This window comes from Serinus canaria, chromosome 5 (assembly GCF_022539315.1).
Source record: "Serinus canaria isolate serCan28SL12 chromosome 5, serCan2020, whole genome shotgun sequence".
NCBI lineage: Eukaryota > Metazoa > Chordata > Aves > Passeriformes > Fringillidae > Serinus > Serinus canaria.
This window is the reverse complement of record NC_066319.1, coordinates 16,726,089-16,740,872: the sequence shown is the minus strand read 5'-3', so window position 1 is coordinate 16,740,872 and position 14,784 is coordinate 16,726,089. Positions and strand designations below refer to the sequence as shown.

At 41.1% G+C, this 14,784-nt stretch overlaps 1 protein-coding gene across 1 annotated transcript in view; it reads left to right on the top strand.

The window, feature by feature from the left end:
* The window catches only part of LOC103826740 (mucin-5B), a 41,168-nt gene extending 26,645 nt beyond the window's left edge, over window positions 1-14,523 (top strand). Inside the window, exons 29-47 of the mRNA XM_009102178.3 lie at window positions 1,212-1,304; window positions 1,937-2,178; window positions 2,711-2,888; window positions 3,182-3,432; window positions 3,839-4,022; window positions 4,546-4,738; window positions 5,395-5,573; window positions 6,043-6,112; window positions 6,264-6,385; window positions 6,755-6,786; window positions 7,237-7,414; window positions 8,019-8,123; window positions 8,820-8,860; window positions 9,421-9,543; window positions 10,453-10,548; window positions 11,852-11,980; window positions 12,845-12,884; window positions 13,559-13,682; window positions 14,224-14,523. Of these exons, the coding sequence (XP_009100426.1) occupies window positions 1,212-1,304; window positions 1,937-2,178; window positions 2,711-2,888; window positions 3,182-3,432; window positions 3,839-4,022; window positions 4,546-4,738; window positions 5,395-5,573; window positions 6,043-6,112; window positions 6,264-6,385; window positions 6,755-6,786; window positions 7,237-7,414; window positions 8,019-8,123; window positions 8,820-8,860; window positions 9,421-9,543; window positions 10,453-10,548; window positions 11,852-11,980; window positions 12,845-12,884; window positions 13,559-13,682; window positions 14,224-14,398 (2,555 nt within the window). The 3' untranslated portion in view covers window positions 14,399-14,523. The remainder of the gene's footprint in view (window positions 1-1,211; window positions 1,305-1,936; window positions 2,179-2,710; window positions 2,889-3,181; window positions 3,433-3,838; window positions 4,023-4,545; window positions 4,739-5,394; window positions 5,574-6,042; window positions 6,113-6,263; window positions 6,386-6,754; window positions 6,787-7,236; window positions 7,415-8,018; window positions 8,124-8,819; window positions 8,861-9,420; window positions 9,544-10,452; window positions 10,549-11,851; window positions 11,981-12,844; window positions 12,885-13,558; window positions 13,683-14,223) is intronic.
* The last annotated feature ends 261 nt before the right edge of the window (window positions 14,524-14,784 follow it).

Sequence of the window (14,784 nt, the reverse complement as noted above, 5' to 3'; positions counted from 1 at the left end):
AGAGGCTTGGTGGTGATTCTGTGGAAGTCCATAATTGTAACAAGATTTATCCATCCTGGAAAAAGATTCCTACAGCATGTCTAGGATAACAGCAGAATTTAAGACTGTTGAAGTTTCAAAACTGAGGGATCAAACTTGTGGGTCTTGTGGTGAGGACCAAAAGTGTAATTTTAGGGATTCTTGCTGACCTTACTATCAGTGAGGTTAAGACAGAATAGAAGGATTCAGCAATTTTTCATACAACCTTTACAATAAGTTTGAGCATATCACAGTTGACACTCTTTTGTTGTTAGTCTCAATATTTCATCCTTCTAAATCTTTTTTTTCTCCTTCTTATCACCCATAACACATTCTGGTTTTTATTGAACTGTTTTCTGCATTGGAATGAGTGAGTCTTATACAGGTCACTGGAATATGAAAATGAAGCTTCCTGGCAGTTAACTCCTGTTCAAAAGACATTTTCCAGCATGAATGGAATGTGAAAAATCAGAAAATTCCTTTGTCTCTTTTTCCTAAAAGAGATAAAGAAAAGTGGGGAGTTTGCCACATGACTTTTACAAATAAAAATAAGTGGCTTAAAAAAATATATATATATCTATTATCCTGGTAGCAAATTATACAAGGACAAGAGGAAAATAAAAAGTTAGCTTCTCTACTCATGTGAGTGGAAGTGCTAAATACTTGATGGTGAACCCATGTGTTTGGTATTTACTGAAAAAGTTAAAAAATTGAATAAGTGCAGTGGAGTAATACCTAATAAAGACAGGATTATTGAAAGCAGACTGGAGGTAGCATAGTAAAATGTCTACATGTTCTGTCTCTATTTAAACCAATAGTTTCTTTGAAAGAAAGCAATAAAAATGGAGTGCCACTGGAAATCACTTCTCCAAAGTCAGGTGAAGTACTGCAAGACTAGAAACATTAAATTTAAGTGAATAAATGACAGAAGAAGGGGTGTTTATTGTATTCTGTATTCTGTACAGGAAAAAAAATAACTAGATGTGGGAGGGTGTGTGTGTACTATTATAGCACCATAATAACAGAGGGAGTGTTTAGAAATACAGAGGTTTCCTTGTGGATGTGTACAGAATGCTGTGGGGGTAAAAAAAAGATTTTTAATTTTTTTTTTTTTTTTTTTTTTTGTAGCTGTCATAGGGCTTGTAAGTAGAGTAGTAGAGGATTTAAACACTAATTTATTTGATTTCCTGCAGAACCACAGAAGCAATACGTAACATCTGCACCCCCCTCATCAGAGGCAGCCACTCCCTGCTTCTGCAATGACAATGGACAGTTGATACGAATGGGTGAGGAACCATGCCATTTTTTTTCTGCACCATTGACATGGAAAGATGTATTGCTAGATTAAAGTGCTTCAGCAAGTGCTCATTCTGCCTGTCACAGTTGGACATTACCAGAAGTTGTTACATCTTTGAACTGTACCTAACACCTTCAGAACTACAACTCTCCTATATTCAATAATTCTGTTCTGGTTTGAATACTCCTGGTGTAAGGAAACTTACAGCAGTTGCTGATGTCAGCAGAGCCCTGGATCCCAAATTGCTGAACATGAGCTCATAACTGACAATAATATTCCAAAAGCAGGGCAGGAAAGATTCTTCTTCATCTGTTAGCAGCTCCTGCTTCACTTACATCCTGGTGTTTGTGAAGAGCAGATGCACTTGGTGATGTACTCGGTATTGGCTCTTCTTGTACTCATTTTCAATTCCTTCCAATGTACCTAATTCTAAGAGCAGAATTTCAGATTAGGCCTTGTGGCCCTCCCTCAGTCTTTGCCATTTGGATGAGCTGCTGTCCAGTTCAGCCACTGAATCCCAGGAGCTGCAGACAGTGCCCTGAGCATGGCTGTTGGTACAGATAGTTAAATGCAGGGCTGAGAATGCAGCCTCAGGCTAACACTCAGGTTTTGCCCTTGCAGGAGAAAATGTTTCTCTGCCAGTGAATGTATCAGGTCGTTGTGCTTACTCCATCTGCAATAAATCATGTCAGATTGAATTAATTTGGGCAGAGTGTAAAACTGGTCATACTGAGACCCTCAAGGTCTGTGATCCACGTTCTGAAACCTGTCCACCAACACCTGCTCCTGGTGTAACAAACCAACTTCCTGCTCCCACAAGGACTTCTGTGAGCGATTGTCTTGCACTCATTCCTCCCAGAAAGGTGAGAGACTCTGAAGAATATGTGTTACATCATTCATCATTCCACCATTCATGCATTACCTGCAGCCAAGGTTTGGTGTTCTCCTCTGATGCTGGCATCCAGCACTACAGCTGGACTGTAGGTGTGGCTGAATGAGATGATTTAGAAGTATGCCAGAAACCCCTCACTGAAAGAATAAGTTGAAGATTCTTCTGTTCACCTGAAACACCTAAATGATTGTATGTGAGCAGGGCTACCTAAGCTGAACAAAGACTAGGAAGCCACATCTGGCAGTGTCCTACCACCAGAAGTTATCAGGACCCTAATATATATACCAAAAAAAAAGTAGATATCCAGGCTCTCTTTATTCCTATATGGTTCATATTGCCTGGTTTCCAGAGCCAGGGTAGACACCAAATTTGGGCATGCTAGACAATTAACTGAATGGAATATAGTAGCTGTGTTTGATTTTAAAGATTTTGTGACATTACTTTGTTATTTGCCTCTCCTCTTTTTTTTTTTTTTTTTTTTTTTTTTTCCAATTAATCAATAGTTTAATGAAACATGGAATTTTGGAAACTGCCATACTGCCACTTGCCTGGGAGAAGGAAACAATATCAAATTGTCAGTCATGACTTGCCCACCTCAGCAACTGAAACTCTGTGTCAATGGTTTCCCATTCACAAAACACCCCGATGAAACCGGTTGCTGTGAAGTCTCTGAGTGTCAGTGTAAGTGGCAGGAGAATTCCTGAAATTTATGTTACCTTCAGCTGGGCCTCAAAAAAGAAAAGTCTATCTGGTCAACATCTATATTATGTTCATATCAATTCAGTAGGATACAATGGAACAGAAATCCCATCTGAAATCTTGGCCGTTGAAAGCAGATGTCCTTGCTAGAGTAATTTTTCTTTATCAAACTGGATATTTTGTCTCTGACTGGAAGCAAGTAAAAAGGTTAAAACCAGCTTGTACTCACAGGTAGCTCAGAAGTCAGAATTGAAGCCTGTCATTCTGTCTTCTAGGTATTTGCAGTGGATGGGGAAATGAGCATTATGTGACTTTTGATGGAGCATATTACCATTTTAAAGAAAACTGCACCTACGTCCTTGTGAAGTCAATTCACCCTGACTCTCACAACTTCTGGGTTCACATAGACAACTACTACTGTGCTGCCACTGGTGGAGCAATTTGTTCAATGTCCCTCATCATTTTTTATTCCAACTCTGTTGTTATTCTGACACAAGCAATGGAACATGGAAAAGAAACAAACTTGGTAAAGTATTGTGTTCAAATGAATTCTCAAAATTATTTTGCTGTACTTATATTACTGTACTGCCAAATGTCCTGTCATGACAAAGGATTAAGCTTGTAAAATAGGGAATGGGTAAGAAATGCAATTGCTTTGCTTCTTCTCTCTCTTTCTTGCTTTTTATCAATAGAATCTGTATATTCTAAAAATCTGGGAAATGATCACATAACTGAAAATTGTGGGTTTTGTCCTGATATGAATATTCAAATATAAATTTCAACATATTAAAAAGTAGTATTAGACAATAGCTTAAATGACTTTGACAGACATCATTTGGTACACCTAAGGTCTCTGCCTTCCTGTTGCACTAATCATGTACCTTACTCAATGAAGGAGCATCCATGAAAATCTTTTGTCTCTTTTCTTTTAGATTTTGTTGGATGATAAGAAAGTTGTTCCAGACATTTTTAAGAATGGTATCAGGATAACCAGTTCTGGCCTTTATGCCATAATTGAAATACCTGAATTAGAGGTTTACATCTCCTATAGCCGACTTGCATTTTACATAAAACTCCCTTTCAGCAAGTTTTATAACAATACCATGGGACTATGTGGTGAGTGTCCTCATCAGCTGACAAAAAATATTGCTCTGAATTTTCATCCTTCTATCTCTCATTCTCTTGTAAAATCTCTAAATGCTTGCAACTTCACTATTTCTCACAAATGTTAATAAATTTATTTAATGGAAAGGCACTGTCAGGAAATGCAGTTTTAATTCATATCTTTCATTCTGTTCACAGTCTGTTGGGGGATGGAGATAGAATTTTTCTAGGCCCTTCCTTTTCATCATATCTACTTCATACAGTAATGCAGGAAATGTGGAGAGTCCTGTGCCATCTCAGTTACTCTGGCCACCAAAAGAACTGTATCAACCAACACATCAGTTCTGGTTTCCATGAGTAGCTGGCAAACTGTTTCTTTGAGCCTTCACTTCCTGGAAACAGTTTGTGTGAATTTATCCAGGACCCCACATGTTGCTCCCTTCACACAAGGAGGAGAACTTCCCCCCAGATTTTCTCTAAAAGCAGCTTCATCAGCATCACCTGTCCTTGCACTGTCATTTTTATATTGCTGCAGGTACCTGCACCAACCAGAAGTCTGATGATGCTATGAAGAGGAATGGTGAGGTTGTCCAGTCCTTCAAAAAGATGGCATTAGATTGGAAAGTGCCTTATCCTACCAACAGATACTGTAACCCTGGTGTCTCACAGCCATCGAAGATTGAGTTTCATCAGCATTGTGTTCCTTCTAATCTGTGTAAAATCATCTGGTAAGATGGCTCCCAAAAGTATGAGAAAAAAAAGTCCACAGGGTAATTTCGTTCTTCGCTAAATGACTTGGGGGAACTGATTCTAGGATATGAAGAAAATACAAAGTCTTGCATACCTTGTGAAACTGAGCAGTGAAGTGATGTGTGTGTTCTTGAGCTTGGCAGACATTTTTCAGCTGCATCAGCAAAATAAGTCCTCTCTTAATTGTGTCTGCTGCTTGGCACTCCCTCTGCCTGTCAGTTCTGGAGAGGGCGAGTGAGAACCAGCTATAATTCAGTACCTGAAAGCTCTGAATGACATGAAACACAGTCAGAATATAGTAAGCAAATATGTGTGTCTATTTTAAAAATAATTTTGTGGTTTAAAGCAGGACTTTCAAACATGCTAGCATAAAAACATCAGCATATAGACATATAGCTGTGAGCTGTGCAGGAGCCTTTGCAGGTAGCAGTCCAACATAATATTGTTTCCTTTCAAAGCATTGTAAAGAACGGCAGGTAAAGCTCATTCTTTATTAAGCTGTGGGAGTGTATTGCCTATGAGAACAATCCGTAGTTGTACCTCGAGGCTTTGCCTGGAGCAGGGGGGATGGTTTGGCTCTGACTTGAATTCTTCCTTGGAAGTAGCCCAAGGTTTTTCTCCTTGCTTTGTGAAGGACCCTGACGGAGTGCCACGCCGTGGTGCCCCCCCAGCCCTACTACGAGGCGTGTGTGGCCAGCGGGTGCTCGGAGGAGCACCCCAGCACGGAGTGCCAGAGCATGCAGACCTACGCGGCGCTCTGCGGGCTCCACGGCGTCTGCGTGCACTGGAGGCGGCTGGCGAGCGGGCAGTGCGGTGAGCCTGGGAACGGGCAGCGAGTTAAGGCGCAAAACACCCCCTGCGGAGAAGCAAGTCTGCTCTGCTCTGCCCTCCCCTGCTGCTCCGGACCTGAGAAAAAACAGGAACAAACCAAAGAGGTTGTTTCAGCCCAGACCCGTGCAAAACAAGGGGGAGCCAGGCCCACGGTGTCTCCTGCTCAGGAGAGGAGTTGTGCGTGTTCCCGCAGCTTGGGCACTAGATGGCAACGCGCCGCTTCTCTCTGCCTGCTCCGCTCGGGCCGCCCCGTGAAGCCGGGCGAGCGCTGCTGCTCCTGCCGCTTGCCCCTTGCCCCTTGCAGGCCCCTCTTGCCGGAGCTGCAGGGCCCCCTTGCCCGTGCGGACCCGGCAGGTTGCTGCGCTAGCTGGGCTCTTTGTCCCCTCGTGTCTCTGCATCATGGGGTACACCTGGGTCTGGGCCTTTTAACTTGTGTGTTGATGTTCCACAGAGGCCAGCTGTCCCGGGGATCAGGTGTACAGGCCATGCGGGGAAGCAAAAAGAAACACTTGCCTCAGCAGGTGGGTCATTTCCTATAAGGCGTTTTTCAAGTCCATAATGTGAAGATTGTGGGGGAAATTTGAAGTTCACATTCCCTTGGGATTTAGGTGTCTTGATTGCCCTGGGCAATTTTGCTTCTCGTTCATTCTCATTTATATTCTGATTGTGCAGAGGAGTCGATATGGACACCCTTCCTTCCCAAAATAGCACATCAGCGTTTGTTGAAGGATGCTACTGTCCTGATGGAAAAATTCTGCTGAATGATCATGATGGCATTTGTGTGTCTGTTTGTGGTAAGAAATGGTATAAATGGTGCTATGGGAAGTGGGGGTAAGAGCCTGACTAGAAGTGCACATTAAGGGGGTGTTTTGGGTCCAGAGGAAATGGGGGAGACCTTGTTACTGACCCTTTCTGGTGATGCTGGAAGCATTCCAGGAGAGTTTCTGCCTGCTCTTATATGCAAAAGATGCAACTTTCAAAAGAACAAAGAACAGCACGTTTAAGATGTTTTTGTGTTTACAGCCTGTGACTTTGCACTCTGAATTTCTCTTTCTCTTGGTGGCTGTTTCTCAGATTTCAATGCCTTCCTTCTGTTCCTGTTTTTCTGCTTCTGTTTTCCCTGATGGAGTTTTCTTTAAAGTAACATCTAATTCATTTTATAGGTTGCACTGCACAAGATGGGTCAGTGAAACAGGTAAGAGGAAGGAAAATACTATATTATAGTCATTATAGTTTATCTGTGTTCTGTGACCTTCTGCAAAAATGACTGCATAAGTTGTTTCTTTTACTTCTAAGCTTAAAAACCAGTGAACTGCAATGACATTGGGGAGAAAACCAGATTTTATTAGCTCCAGAACTTGTTTAATCACTTGAAGTACAGAAACAGAAAGAGCAGTTTGTGGGAATCAGTTTCCTGGTAGAACTATCATGCTTTCCTCCTGGAAACACATAAACCTGCAAAGGAAGGTGGCAAATAATGGTATTTTTTCTTACCCTTTCCTTCTTCTCCCTCTGGGATTTGAATTGCAATTTTCCTACACAATAAATTAGGTCAACTCAGTCCTACACTGCTTGCACCAGGCATTCATTGATATAATGCTTCCAGGTTTTGCTCTCTAACCTGTGATCTCTCTTGTTTTTATAGCCTAGGGAGGCTTGGGAACATGACTGCCAATACTGTACTTGTGATGAAGCAACCTTGAACATCTCTTGCTTCCCCCGCCCTTGTGCTAAATCTCCACCTATCAACTGCACAAAAGAAGGCTTTGTACGCAAAATAAAACCACGGCTGGAAGACCCCTGCTGCACAGAGACAGTCTGTGGTGAGTAGATCCTTCCATTGCCATAAAATGGCAACATTTGCCTTCGTCAGTAATCCTAAAGTGAGATGTGGTGCCCCACAGGTAGCAGATTCAAATAAGCAGACTGGAGTGGTCATTTCTTCCATCTACATGCCAGGAGCTCTTGCTAGCAGAAAAGAACTCCTCTGGTCCACCTTGTACTCTGAATTAGTGCCATGACCTGACAGATATTTGCACTGGAAAATCTCCTGTGGATCACTGGGACCAGCAGGTGCTCCACAGGATCCTTTGGCTCTTGTCCTTCTGAGATGAGAGGGTGATCCGTCCACAGAGATTCACCCAGTAAGAGAGGATGTGTTCATATTCCAGGCTTCCCTAAGGCTTCCTGTGGAGGTTGCTGACATATATTTGCCCTCAGCTTTGCATTTGCACCCTCCCACTCCCAAATGCCCACCAAAGCACAGTAGTAGCCTGCTTCTAAACCTGGCCATTTCCAGTATCTATACTAAGACACAGGACAGAGAATCCTGGCAGTGGTAATAGGATGGTTTTTTCAAGCTCTGTCTGCACGTAACACTGATGGATGGGATGCTTTGGCTTACTTTGTCTCTGCTGTCTATTGCAGAATGTGATATAAAAACCTGCATCATCAACAAAACAGGATGTGACTTAGGTTTCCAGCCAGTGGTTGCTATATCTGAGGATGGTTGTTGCCCGATCTTCTCATGTCGTAAGTACCTTGTTTCCTTAAAATGTTTTATTCTGTGAAGTATTTGATTTTTCTAAATGAGGTAACATCATGGCAGAAGCCTCTTCCCTTCCCTCTCAGCCTTTGCAGTTGGGCTATTTTTTTTCTTTTTATTTCTCCCTTATTTTGTCCCTTTATTTTTTTTTCTTTTTTCTTTTTTCTTTTTTCTTTTTTTTTTCTTTTTTTTTTTTTTTTTTTTTTTTTTTTTGAGTTAGAATAACTGGTTCAAGTTCTCTGTATTCAGTATTCAGGGAGTGTAAGCTATTGACCACGAATGACTGTTAAACTGAACCCATCCAGAAGCTCTGCTGCCAAATTATATTTCCAGATTCACACACATAAGCCCGTTAGCTTTGTTACCAGCACAGTGGCTAACAATAAAGAAAAGGTCAAGTAATTTCAAGGATGGGTAAAAAAACCAAAAGGCAAATAAATTTTACCTTATGGAAAATACCAGGGTATAGAATTATCCCACTTGATGCATAACATTGAGGCAGATGCTACATGTGGGCTTCTGAATACCAAATATCACCATGTACTAGTTGCTTTTTTCCCCCCTCTTGTGTGGGCTGTTAAGTTCAGCTCTACTCTTTGACTTCTCTAAATCACTCACAATTCAGAGATGAGTACAGAGATCGCATCATTCCTAGCACAAACTTTTCATTTTTTTCCTTACAGTACCAAAAGGTGTATGTGTTTCTGAAGGAGTGGAATTTAAGGTAGGTCTTCTTCCAGACACATCTCCCTATGAGTTAATGTTGCCTGAGTCAGAATTATCTGAAGTTCTTGTTTTCAACACTCATGCAAAAAGCAGGATTAGAATGGCTTGTAATTCTTCCCTGCCAGTAGTGTCCCTCCCCACACCAAGCAATCTGTGATTCTGGGATAGGTTACTCAATAGGTAATGCTAGAGACCAGTAACTTGCTTACTCAAAGAGATCTTGCCTATGCTTTAGAGTCAATGGGTCAGAATTGTGATTCAACACACATTTTAAAACTCATTGAATGTTGTAAGACTACTGCTTGGTCAAACTGACCAAAAACGCTTGGAATTTATGGGAACTCATTTAACATCATTGATACACTTGGGAATGTCAGCCTTGTGTTCATTTTGTCATAACAGTGGTGAAGTTTTAGAGATCTGGATGTGCATTCATTTCAGGAAATTCTTCCAAAAATAAACCTCATAAGCATTAGTTTTTTCAATAGGCCAGGGGGATATTTATTTCAGAACTCTCTGAATTCTTCTCATGGTTTTCTCTCTCCCCTGTATTTCCAGCCAGGGGCAGTGGTGCCTAAAAGCTCTTGTGAGAACTGTGTGTGCACGGATGAGCAGGATCCTGTGACACAGACCAACCACATCCAGTGCCTTCCAGTGCAATGCCAAACCACCTGTCAGCAGGTCAGCACCTCCTTGAGCACAATGCCTGATGAGTTGAAACAGGGACAGTGTAACTGCTTTATCTGTGCAACACAGCAGGATAGACTCTTCCGTTAATTGTTTTGTAAAGTCCTTTTTAGGGTCCAGCAAATTTAGGAGGTCACCTTTAGAAAAGTGCTCTGAGGGGAAATGATTGCAAACCTGTTAAAGTCTGACTGCTGAAAGATGTTTGTGTCATTCTGTTCTTGTAGTCCATTGTCTGCTCATAAATGAAGATTGTGAGGAAACTGCACAGTGGTTTATATGTTTCCAGACACTTTCACTTGTGGATGGGGAATATTCAATTACTCCTCAGTACTTGTGAGAATTAGCACTCAACTTGTTCAATCTGTTACTGAATATAAGTAGGGTGGTTGCTTTTCCATTCATGCCCAGATAAGGACAGATGCACCACCAATGTTAAAAATGGACAAAACCTTTCATTACATGTTTTCCTGAAGCCAGCCACACCCACAGCTGCCAGAAGACCAATGCATACCTAAAACACAGGGGAGAAAATCTTCACATGTCTGACATCAGTAGTTCTTGTAGATAATGATATCAGACCAAGCAGTGGTGGCAGATAGTGCAAGTAATCATGTGCTAAATTAATTTATTTCACCACTTTTGTGTGTTAGTCTGAAGAGAAGAATAGTCAATGACAGGATCTTCATGGCAACTAGTACCAGAAGTCAATTTTCAGTAAGGCAGAAAAATTACCAGCTCTGATTGTCAGGCTTAATGTGCTTCCAACAGATTTCAAAAGACAGCAAAATTGAAACCAGAAAGCTGGCTCATTTCCCCTGCTGTCTTTAGTGTAGCTTTGATCCAAAGATGCTTCAGCAACAAGACACAGATTAACATGGATAAATGGAAACTTTATTCCCACAGGGTTTTCGCAATGTGGAAGAGAAGGGTCAGTGCTGCAGCCAGTGCCAGCAAGTGGCATGTGTGGCAAATTTTCCATTTGGCAATGTGACCATTGAGGTAAGCACTCCCTTACTCTGCACACATGGCTGAGCTATCAAAAAGACCTCAGCATTTTTTCAACCAGTGTCATGCATTTCAAGGCTGGGAGGACCTCAAGGAAATGTAAAAATGTCTGTGTTTCCAAAGTGAATGTAGGTGTTTATACAGCTGTTCCCTGCTGTGAGCATCTCACAGGAACTACCATGTTGACAATTATATTCTCTGGCAGGAATGGAAATCATGTTACCTCCACTTCTCTTGACATGAAATAGCAAGAAAGAATTTAGAAGGGATTGTGACATGGTGTAATACTGCTCTTGCAGAGATACATGTGCTGGCTTCACATCACACTGCTCCCATCTGGAGCAGTTTCATTACCTTGCCCTAAAGATACAGGGATACAGCGTGAGCAAGCTGTGCTGCCACTGGTTCTGAATTTGCTGAGGCAGAAATCAAGTGACACAGCTGCTGTAGTGTTGTGTGACTTGGTAACACACACAACTAATGCATCATGTCTTATGAATGTAGTGGATGGATCCTTTAGAGGATGGGCTTGATGATCCCACCCTCAGGGGTATGGCTTGGTCCTTTCCACCCTAATGATACTATGATTTCATGATTCTAGCTCTTTTTGGTTTTATTACAGCCTGCTACTCCTGTGTATGGTTAATGATGCTGTTTCAAGCAGTGGCTTGTTTTACATGCAATTGCTTCTCTGACAGCTCTTGTGTTCTACATATTTTCTATTTCATCCTTTTATTCCTTGATAATTTATCTTACAAGCTAGATTTTTCTGTTCCAATATATAGTTTTTATCTCTGTATGAGGAGGCTTTGCAGTTATCCATTAATCTCTATTGCAAAGACATTTTTTCTTTAATTCATTTTCATTTTCTTCCATATATTAAAAAAGAAAATTGTTGAAATCCTTTGAAAGAGTTATTTTTCTTTTGTGTATATTTCAGCCCACAAACATTAGCACACCTACCTTCTGGCATTTCTGTTAATACCTTTATGCTCATTCTGCCATTCTTTCATTCTTTCCCCTGGGAGGCCACAGAAGTGATTTTGCATAGATTGGTAGCGGGTGAGCTTGGTACATAATTTATAGATGTGATTTGCAGACATCTCAGCCTTTTTAGAGTGGTGTGAGCAACTCAGTCTCTGCCAATTCATTGTGAGTAACTCAGACTCTGCCAATTCTGTTTCAGTTTTCTAATTTTATTGCTGTACTCCATTGGTTTGGGGTTTTTGTTTGTTTGTCTTTGTTTATTTGTTTTTGGTTTTGTTTTTTGATTTATGTTTTTTTCTATTTTTATCAGGTTGGAAAGAGTTATAAAGATCCATATGACAACTGTACTCATTACACATGCACTGAATCAGCAGGCCAGTTTTCCTTGACTAGTACAATAAAGGTCTGCTTACCATTTGAAGAAGCAAACTGTGTGCCAGTAAGTATTTTACAGTCAGAAAAAGACTTCTGTAATGAGCCCTGATCCTGGCCTGGGAGTTATGTTTGCTGTTTTGAATGATTTCTTGATCTTTCCTTGTTTGAAGGAAATGTGCTTTTCCAGCCCTGTGTCATGGAAATAAGCCAAAAATATTTGCAAACAAGCCCACACCATTTACATTGTTGTGGGATAAGCATTAGAACTTGAAAGAGAAGTGTATTGGAGCAATAGCAAGGAAGGATTTTTCATCACTTGAGAAACACCAGTGTTATAAAATGCAGTTGAACAAGTGGAAACTCACCGTGGATCCTTGTGGGACTGATGAACCGAGTGTCTTCTGATATGTGGTGTCCCATTAAGTGAGGAAATGGAACAGGAATGAGCAAGGGGTAATATTCATACCCAGGCTTTCAGCTGTTGGTGGTTTCCAGTAACTTTCAGCAGCATTTTGAGACTTCACAGCAGATCAAAGCAGGGACCAAGACAGCCTAACTTGAATTAGCTCTGGGGTAGGCTCTGCCCAGGCCAGGCTGTTCAATTCCAGGGCAGCTGTCAATCTCTGGGGCTGGGGTTTTTATGCTGGCTTCAATAGGACCTAAATAAGACCAGGCATGTATTACAGGGCATCTTACCTGGCTTGTGAGAGGATATATAGTTCTAAGAAAATTCTTACCTTCCTTGCTGGATGATTTGTTCTGGTTTGGGTTTTTTAAGCAGCTTTACATATAAGTGGTACACAAGTAGGTCTGATGAGGAATTTGTATGGATTAGAGATGAGGAACTGTAACTGAACTGTCATCATTGCTGCTGTCTCCTCAGCACTACATGCATCTGAACTGACTGTTCTGGTTACTTTCAATACAGGGGACAGTTGAGGTGTCTTCAGATGGCTGTTGTAAGACATGTGAGTGCATTAAATCACTGCTTCTCTGTTCCACTACTTTTTGGTCCTTCCCTGCTTGTAGCCCTGTTTATGCATGGATTGAGAGCCTGCACATTCCACAGACTGAAGGGCAGTTTTACAGCCCTTCAGAACTGTTCTGCACCTCACAGCCAAGACTAAAAATCTGCCTTATTTTTCAAATGGGAACACTAAAACTTTTTATCTCCTTTTTTGTGTTTTTAAATAACTGAAATACTGTTAGCTTGAACTATAATCCTGATAAGAAAACATGTAGAAAATATTCTCTTTGTTCTTGCATCTGCAAATTGCATAGGAACAAAGTTTTGGGGTTTTTTTCTGTAGCATCCACTCAAAAATCCCAGGTTGTTATAGAGCCACAAATGTAATTTATATCCATATTAGAAAAAACTAAACCCTTCATGTCTCCTTTAGGTCTTGGTTCAACAGTATCTTTACATGCTAAAGCTAGTCCACAAATGGAAAAGTACTTTGACTGGTGGGGAATCATTTTGCTGAACTAATGTCTCTTTGCACTCTCATTTGTGGTTTTGGTTGTGCATTTGAACTGTGAGAAATTTTACTAGGATCAATTGTACTTGGTTTACTAGCAGATACCTTTCAAAACATTTGTTCCCCAGTCTGAAGAAGCTTAATAGAAGTGTTCTTCTGCCCAGGTATTGACCTACCACACAAATGCAAACGCAATGTGAAGGAGCAGTACATCGTCCATGGCAACTGCAAGTCAGCTGCTCCTGTCCCAGTGCCCTTTTGTGAAGGGATGTGCAGTACCTACTCTGTGTAAGTAGGAAGCCTTTCTCTGTCCTCTTCTGTGGCTTGTCTTCCTGGCCTCTTGTCACCAGTGGGCTGCTGCTGTTTGTCTCCTTCCTGCTCCCAGTCGGGAAACTGGGTGTGCAGAAGAGCAGTCATTAGCAATGCCTTCAGTGTGATAGAGTGCCTTATCTTAGTCAGGAAAATAGATCCCCTGGGAAAGACTTCAGCTATGTTTATTAAACCTGCTCTTAAACATGTCCTTGAATGGTTTTTGAACAGCTCTAGGAGGCTTTCCTGCCTTTTGTTCTCTGCATGAATTGCTTCTTTCTGTCTTGCTAGAATGAGCCTAATTCAAAATCCACTGAAGTTACTGGGATTTTCCCCACTGGTGTCAAAGGATCTGGCCCTGCATGGCCAATAGGATCCTGAGGAAAGGCTGTTATGGATAAGCAGAAGAATAGATTGGAAATTTTGCTCCTTAGTAGTACGTGCATTTGGAGCAACAAATACAGATGAGTTTGGGAAGACCACAGGCAGCAGACTGATATGAAAAATCTCATTTCTATAGGTATTCTTTGGAGGCCAGTGAAATGGAGCACAAGTGCACTTGCTGCCATGAAAAAAGAAGTCACAAAGTGAAGGTGGAACTGGTTTGCTCGAACCATAAAACAGTCCAGTTCACATATGTGTACATAGATGAATGTGGATGTGTGGAAACAATATGCCCAAAGAGGATAACATGAGTATAAACTAAAGGAAACATTTCATCCCCCATTTAATCCTTCCCTAGCAAGTGAGTAGTTTAGAAAACAGCTGTGAGTAACCTTCAAATGACCATAGTAGTGCTTTTTTTTTCTGGTATTATATGCAGTTATGGAAATTAGCTAAGATTTTACTCTAAATGTTTGTAGAATAAACTGCATTTCAAAGAGGATTTGTTCTTCTGTTTCAGTGATGCTGCTAACGGGGCAAAGTGGCTGATGTCTTTAATCTCACACTGATATATAAACCAAGGTTATTACAAGACACTCTAGAGACAACTGATGCCTTTCAAAAGTCCTGCCTGAAGAAAGTGCACATTTTTAAACCATAACCACATGTATTTAATTTCTGATAGAAGTGAAACAAC